The 21,693-nt window shown below is 35.4% G+C and overlaps 1 protein-coding gene across 1 annotated transcript in view; it reads left to right on the top strand.

Moving 5' to 3' along the window:
• Positions 1–19,934, top strand: part of LOC125654507 (cadherin-23-like) — a 57,455-nt gene extending 37,521 nt beyond the window's left edge. Inside the window, exons 3-21 of the mRNA XM_056142860.1 lie at positions 872–1,011; positions 2,353–2,672; positions 4,492–4,588; positions 4,800–5,047; positions 6,319–6,436; positions 7,038–7,280; positions 8,708–8,841; positions 10,041–10,137; positions 10,412–10,546; positions 10,928–11,062; positions 11,330–11,624; positions 12,136–12,642; positions 13,164–14,392; positions 14,547–14,823; positions 15,188–15,336; positions 15,516–15,723; positions 17,647–17,867; positions 18,334–18,504; positions 19,497–19,934. Of these exons, the coding sequence (XP_055998835.1) occupies positions 872–1,011; positions 2,353–2,672; positions 4,492–4,588; positions 4,800–5,047; positions 6,319–6,436; positions 7,038–7,280; positions 8,708–8,841; positions 10,041–10,137; positions 10,412–10,546; positions 10,928–11,062; positions 11,330–11,624; positions 12,136–12,642; positions 13,164–14,392; positions 14,547–14,823; positions 15,188–15,336; positions 15,516–15,723; positions 17,647–17,867; positions 18,334–18,504; positions 19,497–19,600 (4,828 nt within the window). The 3' untranslated portion in view covers positions 19,601–19,934. The remainder of the gene's footprint in view (positions 1–871; positions 1,012–2,352; positions 2,673–4,491; positions 4,589–4,799; positions 5,048–6,318; positions 6,437–7,037; positions 7,281–8,707; positions 8,842–10,040; positions 10,138–10,411; positions 10,547–10,927; positions 11,063–11,329; positions 11,625–12,135; positions 12,643–13,163; positions 14,393–14,546; positions 14,824–15,187; positions 15,337–15,515; positions 15,724–17,646; positions 17,868–18,333; positions 18,505–19,496) is intronic.
• Positions 19,935–21,693: the final 1,759 nt, after the last annotated feature.

Below are 21,693 nucleotides of genomic sequence, written 5' to 3'. Positions count from 1 at the left end.
CTAACCCGGATCCTCACGGGATTCTGGTCGATCGAGTCATCAAATTATCTCGGTTAATCCGGTCGATCATATCAATGCCTCTGTTAACGTTCATCCCGTTGATACTCTTATAATTAAATCGTTCGATCAGCTAAAAGCTTTGAATGACAATATGATGAAACACTTACAATGATGTGATTTACTGATATATTATTTTACAATTGTCTGATTCATTAACATAGTACTTTACAATTGTCTGATTTATTGATGTAGTACTTACAAAGGTCTGGTTTATTGATTTAGTATTTACAATGGTCTTATAATTTATTTCTGTAGTGCTCACAAAAGTCTGGATTTTTTTAGTACTAACACTATATTGATTTGTTGCATCCTCCTTTTTAAGTCCCTTGAAATTCTGCAGTTGTTTATCCTACGTATGTTTTGATGACTCATCTTGCTTTTCATGGCTATAGATTTAAGATCCTGTCTTATCCAACAATTATTAAACACCCATCAATATTCCGTGTTTTTATGATCGCTTTAATATCTCCTCTCTGACTGGAGCTTGGTTTGTTCTCTGCCACAGTTCGGTGTTGCTGATTTTCATCTGATCTGGAGGATTCGTCTCAGACATGTGTTGATAAATGTATTCAACAACGACATGTTAAGGACGAGTCTAGTTGTATCAATGTTTATTTTTTTGCTACAGAGAAATTCCATAATGCCTTGAAAAGTGTGTAATTGAATGATTGATATCCAAATGTTAAAATGTGTATGCATTAAATATAAAGATAATCATTCATGATTATAGGTAAGATGCGTCCTTCCTAGACAGACCAGAGATACATATATATCTACTTAGTTTTACAGTGTAATTCATACCTTTGCACAGTGCGAGAGATGGTACCACTTCAAAATCCAATGGAGACCGGTGTAAGACGATAACTGTCATCGTAACGCCCGTGAATGAATTTGTACCGGAGTTTGACCCCCACAATCAGACTGTCAGTATTCCAGAAGGGTCCCCACAAGGTAAGCCCTCGGGACCATATCCCAATCAGATTGTCAGCATTCCAGAAGGTTCCCCACAAGGTAAGGCCTCAGGACCCTATCAGTATCAGATTGTATGTATTCCAAAAGGTTTCCCACAAGGTAAGGCCCCGGGACCTTAAAACTAATAAAAACTGCATGCGACAACGTTATGAACAACGAAATATCGAACTAATTCTATACTGGTAAACATGGTGACTTGGTACCAATGTTTAAGGGCATAGTTCAGATTCAAACAACAATAAATGTACATTATCTGGAATATTACACCCGTCAGTTCATGGGGACACCGGTAGTGGGACATGTTTTGCTCATGTAATACTCTTAGAATGCTTGTTCATCCGCGATTCTTAAACTAATCTTGAGAAACGTACTAATCTTTATATTTTAGACTAAACATAACCAATATTCTGTAATAAAACAGGAACAACTACGATAAAATCGTATTTTTAAAAGTAATATGCAACATTTTTAAAATTAAAACTCTGGCTGCTTTTCAAGAAAGTACTAATTTGATTCGAGAATTCAGAATTTTATGGTGGAGATTTAAAGTCTACATTATTGCTAGAGAACTGTCAACCAACCTCCGTGCCTTTAAAAGTGCGGTTGAGGTTCAACATGACTTTCGTATGACCCCAGGGGCAGAACTATCGTGATATCTGCAACTATCGTCTTCATCGTCAACTTCCCTTATTTATGTAGCAATATTCCATTATCACCTGCAAATGATGTTTACATGTATATCTCTCTTCGATACGCAAGAGCTTGTTCTGCGTATGACCAGTTTTTAAAATCGAGACAGGCTAATGACAAACAAGATGATGTTATAGGGATTTCAACAGTCATGTTTAAAGTCAGCATTTCGCAAATTCTGTGGTCTTTATAATGATCTAGTTTGCCAATACAACCTACCATTGGGTCAAATGCTATCTGACGTGTTTCATACCGTTTGTTAGGCCATTCTTGGCACACTGATTTTGACTACGTATTACACCGTTTACCTGATCAAGATATAGGGCCCACGGCTGGTGTGACCGGTCGACAGCGGATGCTTACTCCTCCTATGAACCAGATCCCACCATGGTATGTCCAGGGTTTCGTTTTTGTCCAACACTCTATTTTGCATTCCTTACATAGAAGTTAAGCTCGGAAATCATCCACCACAATATATAGTATGTCCCCAACTTTATGGATCAAGGATTCCTTCCAAAATATTACAGTGATGATACAATTGGGAGTCTGAAATTTATAATGCCATGTAAGGCATTCTTTGAAAAGTTAAGACGTAACATACGATAATGATACCAAAACACACCTTTGTAGATACGTTTGTAGCTGGACTCATCTGCACTGACCAGGACAAAGAACCAAGTGGATGGTCTGAAGGTTGTTCTACAGTAACCATCCTGTCTGGGGACGATTCCAATCCAAAGTTTAAATTCAATTCAGCATTAAATCAAATTCAGACAACTACCAACGTCATCGATTACGACACTGGTGACGTCACCTACACACTTATTGTGATTGGTAATGACAGCTCGACACATGATCCCCGTAAAACTGGAACGACGACGATCACGGTCAATATTCTCCCTGTGAACGAATTTACTCCCCAGATAATGGACCAACCACTAACATTAACAGTGTGTATCTTCATTCCTTGTTACGTCATTTTCAATTAAATTTCTTCTAATCCAAAAGTTTTATGCCGTATCTACATAGTTTGGAAAGCCAATATGACTTTCTCTTTATTTGAGCCTTATTTAGACTTAAAAATGTAGAACATGCTAACCATCACAATTTACTGTCCATTTTCTCGTATACGTACTAGATAATTTGTTTTACAATTTTGGTATCTCTTTAGTCCCTTCCCTCTTATATCAACACTTTTGTAAACCGGTCGCAGTAGCTCAGTAGTAGAGCATTTGCTTCGTAACCGGGAGGTCGTGACGTCAAACCACGCTGGTGACATGGCCGCGTCAAAACTCAAGACATAAAATAGGTAGTGAATGTTCATTCGCCAAACGTTCGGCATTTAAAATTGAGAACCTACTGAGCTAATTTGATCGAAACCTTGGTTTAATTTGAGGGATTTAACCACTGGTTAAAGAGGTTCGCACCTGATATCTGGAGAAATGTAAATTTTTTGGGAAGTGTATTTTTGATTTCTTCATTTAAGGAGAATTGGGAAATTCTAAAGAAAAAAGTGGGGTCGTAATACTTGTTATTGGCTACAGTGTTCTAAACCTGACCTTTTTGCACTTAAAAATTATTCAATTAAACTAGATTTGTCTGTTAGTGTCAGCACATCATAAGCAATATAAATCAATCATTGCATAATATAGATACATAATCATGTCTTCTAACACTACAGAAAAAAAAGTTTAATACTAGTAATGGAAATAATGACCTTTTTGCACTTGATATACGAACAAATTCATGATATCATATTTGAGAGTTCAAAGGACAGACCAAAAGTAATGTCAATTTCTAAAATGTCACTTAATTTTCGAGGTATTGTCTTAAAAATTATACGGGGACTTTAAAAAGTGGGGATAGGAGACTGGATTTTTAAATTATCAGCAAAAATACTAATTTTATACAAAATAGCGAGTAAATTGATTTAAACATTTATAAGAATCGGTGTTCTATTTGGAAAAATATATCAACCAAATTATTAAATCACAACATTTGAACTAGTTCCAAGTCCCAACTACTTGTATAATAAATTACAAAACTGAAATACACGTATAGGAGTGTAAATATAGAAGATATGATGGATGAAACAGAAACTGTAATATCATGCAGATTAAGAACTGTTTTATTATTTAAATAAATCATTCCGCCAGAAATATAATCCCTGCCAAACCCTTTCAAACTTTGAATCGACCCAATGTTTTTCAACTGGACAGGGTTCAGTAATAGATGTGTAATATATTTGCACCAATGGAATCAGTATTGAACAGGCAAATACTTAGTTGTAGCATCCTGCACACTTGTTCTCAAAAGCTCAGGAGCTAACGTCCTTAAACTTAACCAAGGTTTTGAACAACGCAGTCCTGGTTATGAAGCAAATTAGCTAAATTTTAGTCAATTTTCATGAATGATTTATTATTTTTTAAAAACGGAGATAATTGTTCTTGAAATCCAAATTTACTGAGAAAATCTAGAAAGTTTGGGCGATTCTACATGTGTAAAGAAACTGAAATTTCAAATGCGTAAAATATGCTTGAAAGAAATAATGTCAGATTCATATGAGATTTAGTCTTTATATAGATTGAGTTCCCCATTTGTTACTTATTCGAAGATGCACAACCAATGGTGTTTACACAACTCGTCTGTTACACATTTTTATTATCCTTTATTATGTTTACAAGCGTGTACTTTTGATAAATATTGATGATTTTCGTTGATAAATAATTCAAAAAACATTTCACAATGATAAAACATCCTTTATCGTAGATCCGAGAAGATACTCCTGTAGGTACAGAGGTTCTAGCTGTGAACACCACAGACGATGACGGGGGTCACCATGGTGAAGTGACGTATGCCATTATAGGTAATGTTATTACATACCTGCCAGGTAGGGGGACCGAAATAAATTTTATCTTGTTGCTTTGTCTTTATTTGTAGCAAACGGCGAGTAATTGATAGTTTTTAAAATCCGTTATGAACGAATTCGCGCATGAATTATTCATAATAACATGTTTATATTAACGTTTTGTGTCAATCAGAAAAAAATAATACCATTTCATTTAATTTGTAAACAGCTGGAAACACAGACAACACATTTCTAATAAGTCGGGCAACAGGAAAGATTTACCTGAGAAGTCCAGTCGATTTCGAGTCTGCCAAAGCAATAACTTTCTTATTTACAATAGAAGCGACAGATGGCGGAGGTCTCTCCACAACTGCTGTTGTTGACGTCACAATCACTGACGTCAACGACAATATACCTATATGTTCCTCTCGGGAGTACAACGTCAGTGTCAGCGAAGATGTGGCGATCGGGACTACGGTATGTTATGAAGATAGATAATTAAAAACGTACTAAATGACTAATCATTTTAGCATTCACGATGACGTGAAACATGCTGTAATTAATACAAAGGCTCTTTTGGTTATATTTTAACCAATGAAGACCAAATACATTCAAACAGTGTGCATTCCATCGTTCAAGACTTGATTTACCCATGCCACTGACTACATATCCACAAATACGATTGACTGGCGAAATGATCATTAGACGACGGTGTACTGAGTATTAAGTATAATTACTTATATTCGGGCACTTTTATAATTCATACATGGTCACCATACTCGTTAACTTCCTTGTATGTTTTAAATCAAATCAGATATGGCGATGAAAATGTTTGCTTCGCACAATGCTTGCGACAACAAAATATCACGCTGTGTGTGCACGTAAGTAGAATATGACTAAATAGATCATTAATGCATAGAATTCTTGCATTAATTCATAAAGAATTCACAATATCAGTGGCAAAATATCTCGGTATTTCTACTACATAATAATGACCATAGAACATCTGGTATCCAAGTACGAATATCCCCCTGTAGTCACTAGATGACCGTGTAACTAATATCGTCCTGTACCGGTCACTAGATGATCATAAAAGATGAAGATAACGAACACTGATAAATTCAAAATCCCATGAATAATGCAAAATCAAGAGTAGGACAAACACAGACTCTTGGACACACCAGAGGTGGGATCAGGTACCTAGGAGGAGTAAGCATTCTCTGTTGACCGGTCACACCCGCGATTAACCCTATAACCCGATCAAGTAAACGGAGTAATCCGCATTCAAAAGCATAATGTAACAAAAGGCCTAATAATTTGTATGAAACGCGTCAGACAGGATTCTACCCAATGAGAGGTTGTAGCATTATGATGACCAAAGAATTTGCGAAATGCTGACGTCAAACGAGAGTGTTGAAACCCTTTCACCACTAGATGATATTTATGATTCGAAGATCCATTCATGACAAACAAATTTAAAGAAAAACATTTTTATTACTAGTGCCTGCATTTGTTGCTATTTCAGTTATCATAAACAATGATACTATGAAAAAAAAAGATCAAATTATTGAGAAAACGTAGGAATGTTAACTAAAATAGTACACATTATCTGAAATGGAATTTATACCGGTTATATATGTTCATTTGTTGAAAATGTTAAATAAATGGCATATCAAATTGTGATTTTGATATTTATCCTATCATACGGCAACGACTTAGTTCAAAGAAAGTCTTCCTTTCCCTTGTAGATTCTTTCGATGAACTGCACTGATAGAGATGCCGGAACTGCTCTAACCTATTTGATCTTAGATGGTGGCGATGGCTTATTCAATATTTCAACTTCGGGTGACATCCAGACGTCAGCAGGTGCACCCAGATATCAAATCTGTGAACTTGAATACTTTACGTTTGCCTGTCACAATTTAATACATTCACGAGTTCAGATATTAAAAAGATTATATTTACCAATTAAGTATAACTACTGAAACATTTCTCTTGATGAATAAAATGGAAAATATGTATGAGTTTAGAAAGAACTCACTCTCATTCACTGGTTTTCATAAGATACTAACTACTATTCAGATAATTATCTTTTTCGATATATTGGTGATAAGATATTTACTACTATTCAGATGATTATCTTTTTTCCTCAATATTCTATATTGTAAGTTATATATTGGCGGTGTCTTCGATTTGTTTTAATCCTTTGCGTGGTATATCTAGCAGATTAGATCACTGTTCGTTATCTTCACCTTGCATATAAATGTGGTGGGATATTTTGTTACCTCGATACTTAAAAGAACGGTAAAGTATTATTTTGTAATATACAATTATAACCTTACTTACTAGGACGAATAAGTCGTTTACGTTGGTAAAACCAAGAACCTTTTGTTTGTATCTACATAGCTTTTGCCAGTATTGCACATATCTGTAAAACTAACATACAACCTTAATTTTGTCATTGTAGCGCTCGATTATGATAGTGGTACATTTATCTACTATATGTCCATACAAATAGCAGATGGTATTCACAATACAAAGGTATGGGTCTTGGTCCAACTTCGTCCTGTAAATGAATTTGACCCAACGTTCACCAATCCAACGACCAATGTGAACGAAATAAGACCAATTGGATATGAGATTATGACGTATACGGCTCATGACGGTGACGCGCCACCACATAGTGTGACGTCATATAAGATACTGAATGGTAAGTTGATTAAAATTCAAGGAATAAGTTTGTTGGATTTCTAATTGTCAATTCTATATACTTGTATGAGTAGTTTTTCATTTTACAGATCCATTTACACTAAAATTGTACCACCTGTAGATGCAGAAAAATATCTTAAATATATTTTCATCAACTTAGTAGGCATTGTATTATTCCAATGTGACATGGGGTCAAATTTAGATACCTTTAGCTTTTGTAGCATGACAGCGAAATGTAGATAGAGATATTAGCAAATGCTATAAAGTCATGCCATCTTGATACCCGTTTGTATCAGTGTAGTTTGACATGGAACCACATTTCGACCAATTCTGAAAAATGCATGTCAATAGGATAAGAGTGTGAAACATATCCGCGCGATGTAAATAAATATCTGTAACTTTGATGTAAACTCATACCTACATGTATATGAACATTGTGTTTGTATCAAGTCATTGCAATTAAGATCCATTTTTTTCGTCGCGGTAGTCTTGTAGTTAGAACATCTGTTTAACAACAATGAGGTCCCAGGTTCTAGTCTCGATCCAAGTGCCGGGTGAAAACGAAGGAGGTTAAATCTGAATTGATTCTTCCTCCGCCATCAGTCCGACATTGGATGTGGAAGCCGAATAACCTTAAATACGAAAGTGTCACGGTGGGCTGTCATACGATTGATTGTTTCATATCCCACCAAGAACGTCTCACTCATATTGAGACGTCAAAGTGTGAATTATCAGAAAGCTAGATCTATGTTTAGCGATCAGAGCCGTGGATGTGAGTTTTTTTTATCGTGCCAATACCTGCCGAGACACGAGACCTCCGTTGTCAAGGTCATATCCGAAAGACCCATGGTTCTCACTTTCAAATGCCGGGCATTTGGCGAAGGAGCAATCACCACCTATATTAACGTCTTAGGTTTTGGCAAGGTCATGGCACAAGCAGGGCTCAAACGCACGACCTCCCGGTTACGAAGCGAACCCTCTAACACTGAGCTACTGCAACCGGTTTGTTACCGTACGATAAAGAATATAAATGGCAATTTTGTAAAACTTAATCAAAAGCTAATAACGTCTTTATATGAATGACAAAGTTTTGAATGGAGACTAATCAACATAAAAATGAAATAAACGAAAATTTAGATACCATGATCATTCGTGTGGTGTAGCTAAAGTACCAAAATTGGACAAGTTTTGCAACGTTGTCTAGACAGAATAAGGATAACATGCAAGCGCCTTTGCAAAATCTGATTTCTCTTTGAAGAGATCTGTGACTTTAAAGAAATGAATTTTCTACAAAGTTAGTTATGTACGGTGGTTATTTCCAATACAATACAAAATACGAACGAGTGAAAGTGGAAATCATTAGTTCTTTCTTGAAACCTTTCGCATATTATTTGATAATTTTCTAATTATTTATTCATTTGTTTGTAGTGCACAAGGGACACATCACAACGTTTTACATGGATAAAACATCCGGAAAGATATACTTAGCGCAGATATTAGATTTTGAAAGCATTCCACAATACAAAATCATTGTCCTGGCAACAGACGGCGGGGGACGAACGGTAGGTGAACAATGACATGAGCTTTATGTACAACTACATTTTTGTTTATGCTCCATAAAGCAAGTAAAGCACATCACGCATGCCATTTCAATTTCGATGAGGCCGTCTTATGCGAGTTTCGGTTTGCTTTTCGATGAATCACGTTCCATCTCCAGTCACACTAGTGGTATATCAACGTCCTGTTTTTTACCATCTTCCCTATATAGGACACCCTCTTTGATTTATTTCGGAGGATGCATGTCGGTACGTTGATAGCATCGAAATTACAGGTACTACAATTTTATTCAATGGATGCAAAAATTCTTGGGTGATTCACCTATTTTCTACCTAATATTCTTTTTTCCTAAACAAATCGTAAAACGAATATATCTCCTGAAAATTAGATAAACGACTTAACGAAGAGTAAAATATTCTCGAAGATGGTTGCTACTGAGTTTGGTATTGTGCTGTTTAATTTTTAGGAAGGGGATGCTTTCTCTTCCTAGGTACCTGATCCCACCTATCCATATGCAGGGGTTCGTGTTTGCCCAACTCTCTATTTTGTATTGCTTATATGAGATTGATCACTCTTCGTTATTTTCACCTTTCATATTAATGATTTCTATATTGAAGTAGAATTTTGAAATTGGAAGATTCAATTTATAGTAACCTTTTAACCATTAACAACACAAATATCTGCAGTTTACGTGTCTTTTCCCCTAAATAGCAATGCACATATGATATGTCTGTAAAAACAGCACACTCAAGGATTTCGTTTCACGCTTACAACGAATTACATTGATCACTGTTCGTCATCTTCACCCTTCATCAATATACACAAGGAAATGGAATGCTTAAAGCTAAAAGTTGATGTTCAGATTTCATTAGTCATGTTTCTGTAATTGTTGGTAACAGTTTTAAAAATATAGAATCTATATGTCCAGATGTTTTGTAATAAATACTTTGGTTTTCCTTAACGTTGGAGCAAGAATTAGTTTAGAAGGATTGTTCAAGCATAGGATATTTTTTTTTAAATTTGAAGTAAAACATGAAAATTGACTTATATACACCGTATAAGTGGTATTATTAGAGAGATACTTTTTGCGATTTTCCCATAAATCATGGATATATATATTTAGCAAGAACTTATTTTAGCGACTTTATACTTTCAAGGAAGATGGCTATTACCTCCGACTGACATATATCTATTTTTATCAAAGGGTACGGGAACGATTACAATCAATGTAGAAAACACCAACGACCACGCTCCTACCTGTGTGACATCAGTAAAAAGTTTCACTCTATCGGAAAGTGCTGGTACATGTATTAACCACATGTTTTATTCTACTATAAAATTCTATCTATGCAAGGTTTTGAACGTTAATTGATTTACATATCTTTTTTAAAATGTTGAAAATTCTCACTTTTTTTAAAAATCCTATCATCCGTGTGTTTTTAAAGCGAAATTTATAAACGAAATTAATACATAACGAAAGAAAAAAATATAGTTCAGTTCAAACATCCAATGTTTGACTTCATATTTGTTAGCATTGAATGCACATTATAATTTAATTTTTTGTTCGTTTCACAGCTTTGGGTTATGTGCTGATGGCAGATTTAGGATGTTCAGATCTCGATAATGATCCTTTGACTTATGCATTAATTCAAGTTCCGACCGACAATACATTTGAAGTAGATAATGTTTCCAACCAACTCCGAGTGAAAGGTGACCTTTATGTTTCTATTCTTTTTACAACTGTTTTTAAAATCCTTGATGAACGACTGTTGTGGATAATAAAATAAATTAATTGACAGTGGGTTCTCGTTCTTTTGGATAACGTTTAATAAGTGAAGATCAAATTTCAAAGTAAACTAACATATTAAAATATTATTTCCTATGAAAACTAGCTGATAAAGGGAAAAATTATTATATCTCCGTTCAATTAGATAATACTGTTAAATTCGGTATTATAATATAATACTAAAATCATACGATGGACAATTCTTGAACTAATATAAAAAAAACAAAAACGAAAGACTTCCATATTCAGTATTTCCACTGAATACTTAGCAAACTGGACATTGATAGGATTTTTCATTATTACAGGTGCCCTTGATTACGAAAGATCTTCATTTTACAGCATTACAATTATTGTATCAGATGGATCGTCGTCTACACGCTTGAAAATTGTTGTCAACATCCTAAACGAAAATGAAGATGCTCCTCAATTCTTACAATCAGGTCTCCCCTTCTCTCTCTGTCTCTCTGTCTGTCTGTCTCTCTGTCTGTCTGTCTCTCTGTCTCTGTCTCTGTCTGTCTCTGTCTCTCTCTCTCTCTCTCTCTCTCTCTCTCTCTCTCTCTCTCTCTCTATCTCTATCCATATGTATATTCTTGATTTATCTAGAACTCACAATTTTACATTAGTTTTCTATTCTAAATGTAGATTGACAATGTGGTAGGTAATTATATAGTCTAAATGATTAATGCAGACCACATTTCCGGTTGTAGTTATCAGCACCGTCGTCAGTGAGACTGACACCAATGGGAAGTCCGTAGTCACTGTGTCTGCTATAGACGCAGATAACGATCCTGTCACGTACTCTTTTGTTGGCGTATATCCGAACTTTAGGATCGACTCCAAAACTGGAAAGATATTACTTAGAACTTCCATAGACAGAGAAACGGATCCCACTATTGATCTCTATGTTATAGCCTCTGATGGACAGAGAAGTTCCACGGCTACGGTGTCTGTAACGGTTGAGGATGTTAATGAGAAGCCGATATTTGCAAATTCTAGTTATAGGTATGCCAAATTTTCATCCCTATACATCAATTAAGCAAGTGTAATATGAATATCAGTATTATAGTTTACTGTAAACATACAATATTACGCGCAATACTTATTTTCGTTATATTCGCGGTCAAATAAAATCTGCGGAATTTCATACCAGCGTACTTAAAGCATGTAGCTTATTGTAAGTAAGCCATGTGCAGCTCAACGAACTTTTGTACTCGCGAACCAAAACAAAAATATCCGTGAAAGTATTCCTCCGTGAAACTAAATACATTTAAAGCATTCAACACAAAGATTGATGTAAATGTAAAATTGAAATTTTCGTTGACATTCAGCCTTTTTCGTTAAGCATCTTTTTATTCTTATTGATCCAGAGTAAAGTACCGAATACAAGACATAAATATTCATATTGATCAGTTTAATTTTGTTTGACAAATTGACAGTGTGTTGTACAGAGAGATTTGATTTTCTGTGAATTTGGAAAGACTGAGAGAAAGACTCATTTTTCTTCATTTTTCAGGTTTACAGTGGCGGAGAATACAATAACCGGAACTGATATTGGAACTGTTCAAGCCATTGATGTCGATGTAGGACCAGCCAATGGACAGGTCCGTTACAGAATTCTCTCAGGGAATGATAAATCGTACTTTCAAATTGACAACATTACTGGACGTATCACGGTTGCAACTCCAATAGATTACGAGGACTTGGAAACAGCATTGTTGGTCGTTGAAGCGTCAGACTTGGGATCTCCAACATTATCGGGGGTGTGCACAGTCTCCATTCAAATTCTAGATAGAAATGATAACGCGCCGCAATTTTTAAGTCCTACTCTACAGGAGCAAGTTCCCGAGGATGCACCTCTGGGACAATCAATTAGTCAGGTGTTTGCCTCTGACAAAGATTCGTCCACTGATGAGAACAACAAGGTGAATTATCAGAGTTCTTCAGCAGTGCCTTTCCAGGTGGATTCAGAAAGTGGTATTGTCACAGTTACCGGCAGTCTGGACCGAGAAACCATTCCATGGTAATACATTCATTGGAAGTTAGATATTATGAAATAATTTGTTGTAACACCATGGCACGTTCATCAATCATTGTAAAATTGAAAAAGATAATGTTTGGAAAAAAACTATTGATTAAATAGTTCAAATCCCTATAAGAAATGTGCAATCATATTTGCTATATAGAATGTGTCAAATGTAGATTTCGTCTAGAGATTCAGCCCATTGATAAAGTGTTATCGTACCAGAACGTACATTTTTAACAAATGAAGAGACGACAATTTCAGGTCTTACACCGCCAAATGCAAAGGAACATTTGCTTTCTATTTCAAATTCATGTGTATTGCGCAGATTGGGATCGAACCCGCGTCTTCCTTTCAGTAAGCGAACACTTTTACATGCAGTCCACCCTTGAGTCACTGTGAAAGTTTGACATCGATGTAAAGTTTACAAACTATAGACATATTTATCTGATATGGAAATTGTTTACGTGTATATCAAATTATTATCATATAGACAAATGCACGTTGTTTGAATTCAATAGGTATCAGATGGTAATCACTGCCACGGACAGAGGTACACCTCGTTTGACCGGAAGCCTGACACTAGAAATTAGTCTCACTGACGTCAACGACAATGACCCAGTTGTAACAGGGGTCTACAAAACTACAGTACCGGAGAACGCTCCTGAACACTTTGTGATTTTCGACATCAATGCTGACGATGCTGATGGAGAGGCATTTGGGAAACTTAGATACGAGATTATATCTGGGGATTCTAATTCGGTATTCAAAATAGAACCAAATACGGGCGTTATACAAGCTGCTTCACCGCTCGATAGGGAGTCTATAAGTCAATATGAATTAGTGATAAAAGTAACAGATAATGGAATTCCTCCTCGGTCGACTTTTGGTGCTGCAACAATCTATGTAGGGGATGTCAATGACGTTGTTCCTGTATCGTTAAATTCATCGTATGAATTTTCTGTCCTCGAAAACGTTACAATAAATTCATATGTTGGAAAGATTGTTGCTTCAGATGGAGACTTTGGAACCAATTCCCAACTCAAGTATAAGATAGCCACGTATTGGTTGGGATCATCTGGGAAATTCGGAATTAATGAAATGACAGGGGACATTTTTACCACGGGGATGTTGGATCGTGAAGTGGAAGATGTGTACTCGATATTGTTTAGAGTTGAAGATGGAGGAACAACCGCTCTATTATCTGATACTATCGTAAATATCAACGTTAAGGACATAAATGACAAACACCCAATGTTTAGGCGACCAAGATATTCGACAGCTATTTTTGAAAACCTTGCTGCCGGAAATAAAGTTCACACAACAGGAGCGACAGATGAAGATTTGGGAGTCAATGCTGTAATTAAGTACGAGCTGGACATTTCCACACAAAATGGCTTACTTACCAACTATTATTTTAGTGTACACGAGACAACAGGTGATATTTACCTGAAAAGAAAAGTAGACCGAGAAGCATATGAGATGTTCACATTGACTGTGGTCGCAAGAGACACTGGTTTTCCACCACTATCCAGCAGTGTCAGCGTTAACATACAGATAGAAGATATAAATGACAATAGACCAAAATTTTCCCCATTGTTCTACAATACAGAAGCCTCGACGATCAATCTCTGTGACGCTACCATTACCGACGTCACAGCTACAGATGCAGACGTGGGAAGACACGCAGCAGTTAACTATGAAATGGATGCGAATGATGTATCTTTACCCTTCACGGTTTCACAACTCGGTAATTTTCAGTAGATTAGTACATTTGTAATCATATATTCGCAAAGTACAAGTACATTAAAAGACGAAGACTGGCACAAATAACCTCTTTCATAGATAATTTCACTTATTTTTTTTTCTGAAATGAAAATAGAATAGTTATGTTTATTCTCCAGGAGTTGTTAAAGCACGTTCGGAAGTGCTCTTAACCAAGTACGTCATCAATGTGATATCACGTGACAATGGAGATCCAGTTCTAACCTCATCGGATCACGCTACGGTTCGGATAGACAGGTTTCGACCGGAAGATGTTGTCGTCACATTTTACCTAGATATGATTTTACCCACATTCTATCAAAAAGAAGCTAACCTTCTCCGTCAAGTAGAGGAGGCTCTGTCTGTCGACTTTCCAACTGTGTATGTAAGAAGATGGTGTATAGAAGACAAAATCACGTGAGTAAGGGAGACAACTCCTGCAAGATTTGTTAACAATCCAAAATGCTACCATTATTCAAATATTGGCGTACAGAAATGGTTATTGGTTTCAGAGCAACCTTTATTAAACCAAACTCTATTCTTTCTGACGTAATATTTTATGTTTATTTACATGTATATGACAAAGTAAAAATTTCATGGAATATGAATTAGATATATTTATGATTAATTCAACGAAACTTATGAAAGTTTCAAAACAAAGTCTAGAATTTTATGCTTGGAATCTAATTGGTTCCCTACATATTAGTGATATTTGTTTTTGTTATCTGGCAATAAACACTGAATGATAATGATGTATAAAATGTTCCCAATGCATTCGTAGATCCATATTAGTTCACTTTTATGCTGTGAAGAATGGTGTTACAAATGATATCAGCAACTTGAATGTGAAAAAAGTTTTCCTAACAAATGGTGAATTTCTTGACGCACTTCAACTGAATCTGAACAAACAACCAACAGTGGAAGTCAACGGTATGTTTATTGTCAAATTTTGAAATATTTCATCAGAGATCAGAGCATGTTTGTTGTCAATATTTCGGAGAATGCTAGTTCTTGTTTATACTGTAAGAATATATTGCATGATACGCGTATTGATTTCTAACAGAAAGTTATCCGTACAAGTGAGGTTTTGATATCTTTTAATATTTCAGGGAAAACCTGGAATGAATATGCTGTTGAGAAAGTAGTTCCTTATGGAGATAAAATTGTTCACCCAGAGCCATTGGTGTCCCATCTGGAAGAGGATAATCAATATATTGTTCCTTTAGCCGTGTCATTTGCTCTCTTGATGGCCGTTTTTATTATTGCAGCCATCTTCGTTTACTTTGTCTGGAGAAGACGATGGTGCAGAAAGAAGCCGTAAGAGAATTACTTCTTTAACAACAATGAAAATTCATAATGTACGGGAGGTTTTGGAGTTAGTATCAATTATTGCAGTTTCTGAAATTGAAAGTAAGAAGGGAATATCAATGGGAAAGGGATGATTGCTTATTTAAGTCAATAAAGAAATGGTGCTAGTTACTTAACAATTGATACTGTATAACTTGATCATGGTGCGGTAATATATAAATCCTGGAAGTTTATATAATTACCGTAAACTGTTGCAAACGAAGTTATATTGTATAAAGTGGTCCAAAATCAGCTTAATTTTTCTCACGGGGCTGATAAATAATCATCAATGCATCGTGAATTTTACTTTGAGAATAAAAAGATAGAATAAAAAGCTAAAAAACATCTATCACAAATAAGATCTATATATGGTACTGAAATGTTACATATTTGCGCAGCTTTCTGTCTCTACTTCTGATAAATCAGGACGTCATTGTATACGATCCAATTATGGTATATTTTTCCTTTTTGAAATTACACTCCGTCTAAAGGAAAATACTTTTCAGACAAAAATAGAGAACTCCAGCTTACACCTTTGAAAGGCGAAGATAGCGAACAGTGATCAATCTCATAACTCCTACAGGCAATACAAAATAGATAGTTGGGCAAACACGGACCCCTGGATACACCAGAAGTGGGATCAGGTGCCTAGGAGAAGTAAGCATCCCCTGTCGACCGACCTTTTAGCCAGTGCTTTATGTGATAGTGTGACTCTAATATAAAAAATTTACGAGATATCCGTCAGACTGACAATCACGCCTTTGAATTATGCAATGGAAAATCTGTGACTTCAACTTTTCGATATGACGGACGGCCTTCCAACTTGGTTCAGCCACTTTGAGTAATAATTTATTCCCAAACAGCTAATATCAAATGTTATCTAAATTTATTTCATTTTCAGGGGATGCTTACTCCTAGGCACCTGATCCCAGCTCTGGTGTGTCCAGGGGTCCGTGTTTGCCCAACCATCTATTTTGTATTGCTTATAGGAGTTATGAGATTGATCACTCTTCGTTATCTTCACTTTCATACATCTTTTAAACTATTCATTTTAATTTATCTTTTGAGCACAAGTATAGTTTTTCCTTATGGAGTTGCTGGTTTCTTTTAACAGCACGTGTTTAGCATGTATGTAATGGTACTCTGAGATTGTTTAAAAAAAACTTTGTTTTAAATATTTCATCAACGTTTGTAAAATATTCTGAAAATTCAATTATTATAATGTACATGTAGTTTGCAGTTCGCGCCTACATAATCCAACTCACATTGGCGGTCTGGAGTGTTAAGTCGTTGATTTCATCATTACTTTAATTGTTTTGTGATTTTTTTTATATTGCGGATGTAACTTTTCTAACACTATGTACATTACAAACTAACAGTAGACTATTTTACATTTTTTTGTTTCAACAAATACAAGATATGGTGTACTTGCATTGTGTTGGTGATCATTGATAAAAATTCGTAACTGAAATATAGTATACAGCAGTGCAGTTACTATAAATACTACCATGGTTGGTCAGTTACCTACCCAAAACAAAATTATATCATGATATCTAAATAATTTTTAAATTACAGGCTAATCAAATCTTGCCTTTTATTTCACAAGCCCATTGTTATATCAGCGTGTCATCCAGACGACTTCAGAACCCGATCGCATATCGACTTAAAATTTCGCAAAATGATAAGTAAAAGATGCTTCACTTATGTATCGGTCCCAAAGTAAGTACAAGGCGAATGAATTCGTCCGACTATCAGATTTTACCACTCGCATACAAGACGCAGATGCCATAGCGTTAGTAGATCACTCTCTATTTCTAGGGGATTCAACACTTGGGAACTTCGTAGAGATACTAATATACATTTTATATAATAATTGTTTTTCACCACAAACAGAAAGAAAGATAATGCAAAGAAGCCACGGGTTCAGTTGACAGAGACCAAACAGGAGGGACACAACATTCCACTCTTTGAAAAAAGAGGTCAATCCCAGGTGTCAACAAAACCTACCTCTGGATGGGATGAATCAAATTCTGCAGTTTCTGTAGTATCTCCAGTTCCGCAAAAATTCAACGAGGAGGCAATCCGAGAACCGGATATTGATTTAGAGAATTCAGGTCTGGCGATCTCACCACGTTTGCATCATATGTTTTTTGAGAAATATTCCTCGCGATAAATTAAAGACTAGACATTTTGACATCATAGACAGTTGCTTCGTCAACAAAAATGGAAAAATTACTTTGTTAAACGCCACTATGATCCCATGCACAAGTACTCTGAAGTTGAAATAAAAAATATGCTGGAGCTCCTCATTGACAATATCTTCGTACTCTTTGGTGATCAGGTCTTCCAACAGTCTGTTAGAATTCCCATGGGCACGATCTGTGCTCTTTTAATAGCTGACCTGTTCTTGTATTCCTATGAAGCAAAATTAATTCAATAACTTCTACGTGAGAAGAAAATATCTCTTGCTGTGGCCTTCAATTTGACATTTAGATATATCGACTACATTTTATGAAAATATATAAGCATCTTTCATAGTTACTAGTAGATAAATTCATAATCTTATGTAATATTTTATAGACAATGTAAACACAAGACAGCTACCAGGGCCGTACATCAACGTTCCTTTTACGGAGCGACCTGCTTTTGACACGACATCCAAGGATGGAAGCTTGAAGAGTGATTTGGAGAATGGAATGGAAGTTCCCGAACATCAAGTAAAGATTCCAGTTCGACGCGGAATAGAAATCGGTAATATATATATACATATATACAGACATTTTGTTTTCTCTGAGCCCGCTGTCTGTAGGGTTGGACAACTAAATGGTTAATAACAATGTCTGAAATACTGAATTGACGTTTAACCGTGTAAGGTACGATGCTAGACGGGTCTCATTTCTGATATCACGATCATAAATAATAAAAAAAAAAGTAGTCTTATTCTCAAAGTCAGATCATAGGTGGAAGTTAGACGGAAATGAGAACACTAAAGTAGAAATCCAACTGGTGAAAAAGCGTTTTAGCTATGTATAGTGCTTTAGAAATTGACCTCATAGATATTACGAATTTAAATATTTCTCCTATTGTAAGATACTTAGATCAGTTACCTTTTATTATGTTTTAAAAACTGCTTTCTAGATTATTTCAATCAATTCACAATTACACGATCAAATTTACAAACACAGCCTGTCGTTAGGTCAAATGTTGTCGGGCATACTAATTTTGAGCACGGATTACTCCGTTTATCTGATCAAGATATACCGCTCACGGTGGGTGTAACCGGTTTTAATGCATGGATGCTTACTCCTCCTAGGCACCTGGTCCCACCTCTGGCGTGTCCACCGGTCTTAATTTTGTATTCGTTATAGGAATTATGGGATTGATCATTGTTCGTCGTCTTCATCTTTTTATTTTGGCATTATCATTGAGAAATATTTGAATAATTTCTCCTTTAATGACAATTACATCAAACTCGAACTGTTCCTTGAAAAAGATTCCAAAGTATATTAACCGAATAATCATGAACTGACGCTACTTCATAGTAACAAGGTCACAATTCCCCCTCTCTACGAATATGGTGACACGCAGACGACAATTGAGTGAAGACTTGTGTATGACGTCATTGATTTATACAACTTTAGGGGCCTACACTAGATCCATCTTTACAACATAGGTACTATACAGGTATATCGATGTATTGAATGAAAAAAGAATAATTTCTCTGATTGGCTTTATTTATATAGTTACAGGATGGGTATATGAAGAAGATCCCCAAACTAAAGTCAGAAAATGGATTCACACACCAATTGGGGAGAAGTCCGCATCTTTCCTCCCCATCAACAACTAACAAAATGTAATGTCTTTCACTTTGTGTGAAGATTATTTCGTGGAAACCAAACATTTATAAAACTCTTAGTGTTGCCTTGCAGATATTTGAAATCGATTAGCGTGAATTTAAAATTTTAACTAATCTCTTTTGTTTTGACAGGAAGATTGGATTTTTATTAAAAGTTAGTACAGTGTACATTGTATACGCAAAACTTTAGGAATAAAGCTCAACCTTAAAGGTCTTGGATATGATTATTTAATCACTTTGATAACTTCATCACTGTTTTAAAGCAATTGTATTCCCCGTATCCCAATCTGGTGTTTTTGGATTCAATAAATGTATGAAAGGGCTACATGGTTTTATGATATTTTTTTCTTCCAAAATATGAAATATATTGAAAATATATAATTATCAAAAGTTATTTGCAAGAGCTCATTAATAAGATTGTCTTTATGTCATATCATTTCAAACTGCTGTGCATAAGAATACAATGCTACAATGTATGGGTATCTGGTTTTGTATATGCAAGGTGAAGATAACGAACAGTGATCAATCTCATAACTCCTACAAGCAATACAAAATAGATAGTTGGGCAAACACGCACCCCTGGACACACCAGAGGTGGGATCAGGTGCCTAGGAGGAGTAAGCATCCCCTGTTGACCGGTCACAATATCAATCAATATAATTATCAAAACGTTATTTCCAGGAGCTAATTAAGACGGTTGTCTTATTTCGAGTTGCTGTGCATCAGGATTTAATGCTGCACTGTTGATATGTACAGGTGAAAATTTAAAAAAATATCAAAGTACTGAATTTACTGAAGCAAGAAGCAAGAAAGAAAATAACAAACAACTGAGCAAAAAAAAACAACAACAACAACAATACACAAATTAATTACATGTACCAAGTAGCAAATGCCATTAAAAGTCATTTCCAAACACACAAACATAATAATGAATTGGAAGTTGTACAATTTATTTTACAAGTGCAAGGGAATATACCAAAACCATATACTGTCAAATTCAACAAGAGTACCGGAAGCAATGCATCATGTGCCCGTTGGACAGTGATTACGAAATTTCAGTGCAATATCTGTATCCATAATCAGAAAGTTCGGGAAATTATTTGACATACTTTCAGTCCTAAATTATGTCATTGTGCAACAATTAAGGTGAAATGGAGAGGAAGGTTGTGATATACCTGTGTCCATAACGAAAACAAATCTGAAAAATTGTTTCATCTACTTTTATCCTTAAAGTAAGTCACGGTGCATCAATCCAGCCCAAATACAAACTCACTCTTAAGGAGGTACTCTACATCGTCATAATGGATGACTTCCTTTTAAAACATGGATGAAAATATGAATATGAGCAATATTTGTCTATTCATTTCAATTGTCATCGCCAAGCTGAGTATTTCATTAGGTTAGCATGTCGACTGTTGAACTGTATATTGCGGGTTCAAGACAAGCAGGGATTTTAATTTTTTTTCAGATTGTTTTCTACTAAAACTGCATTTTTTTTGACTAAATAAAATATATTTGAAAGTTTTCAGTTTCCAACTATTGTTGTACATATCCTCCACTTTTCATCCATATCAAATTTCTCTGGTGTAGCATATGTACTTAATGCTTCTTGAGTTGGAAATTGTGACCAACTTACAACACTGTACATGCATTTGTTACGGGAATTAATCCAGAAAACATTACCTCGGACGGACAGAGACAGGCGAGCAGACGCACGGACCGAGCCATAACGAACGTATAAATTATTTTCTTTTAAGTTCAAATGGTACACAAAAACACAACTATAATTTACATACATCATAATTGTAATCCAATGTTCTACGAGTTTCATAAAAAAACATGAATTACAATGCAAATATAACTTCATAATTGGCAAAATAAAAGAAACTAACATATATATACATGAATTTAGAATTATGCACTGTAGTGATGGTGATACGGAAATTTACAAAAAAAAGTTTATACAATTGCATTGTACTCATCAACAGATGTGTATCCCAATTTCTCATATTTTCTCAAAACAAAGTTGGGATATTTTCTCATGTAATGGTTTCAGTCACAAACACGGATATTTTGTACAAGTT

The sequence above is a fragment of the Ostrea edulis genome, chromosome 7 (genome assembly GCF_947568905.1).
Source record: "Ostrea edulis chromosome 7, xbOstEdul1.1, whole genome shotgun sequence".
NCBI lineage: Eukaryota > Metazoa > Mollusca > Bivalvia > Ostreida > Ostreidae > Ostrea > Ostrea edulis.
The sequence above is the reverse complement of the archived record's forward strand: the minus strand, read 5'-3'. Positions and strand labels throughout refer to the sequence as shown.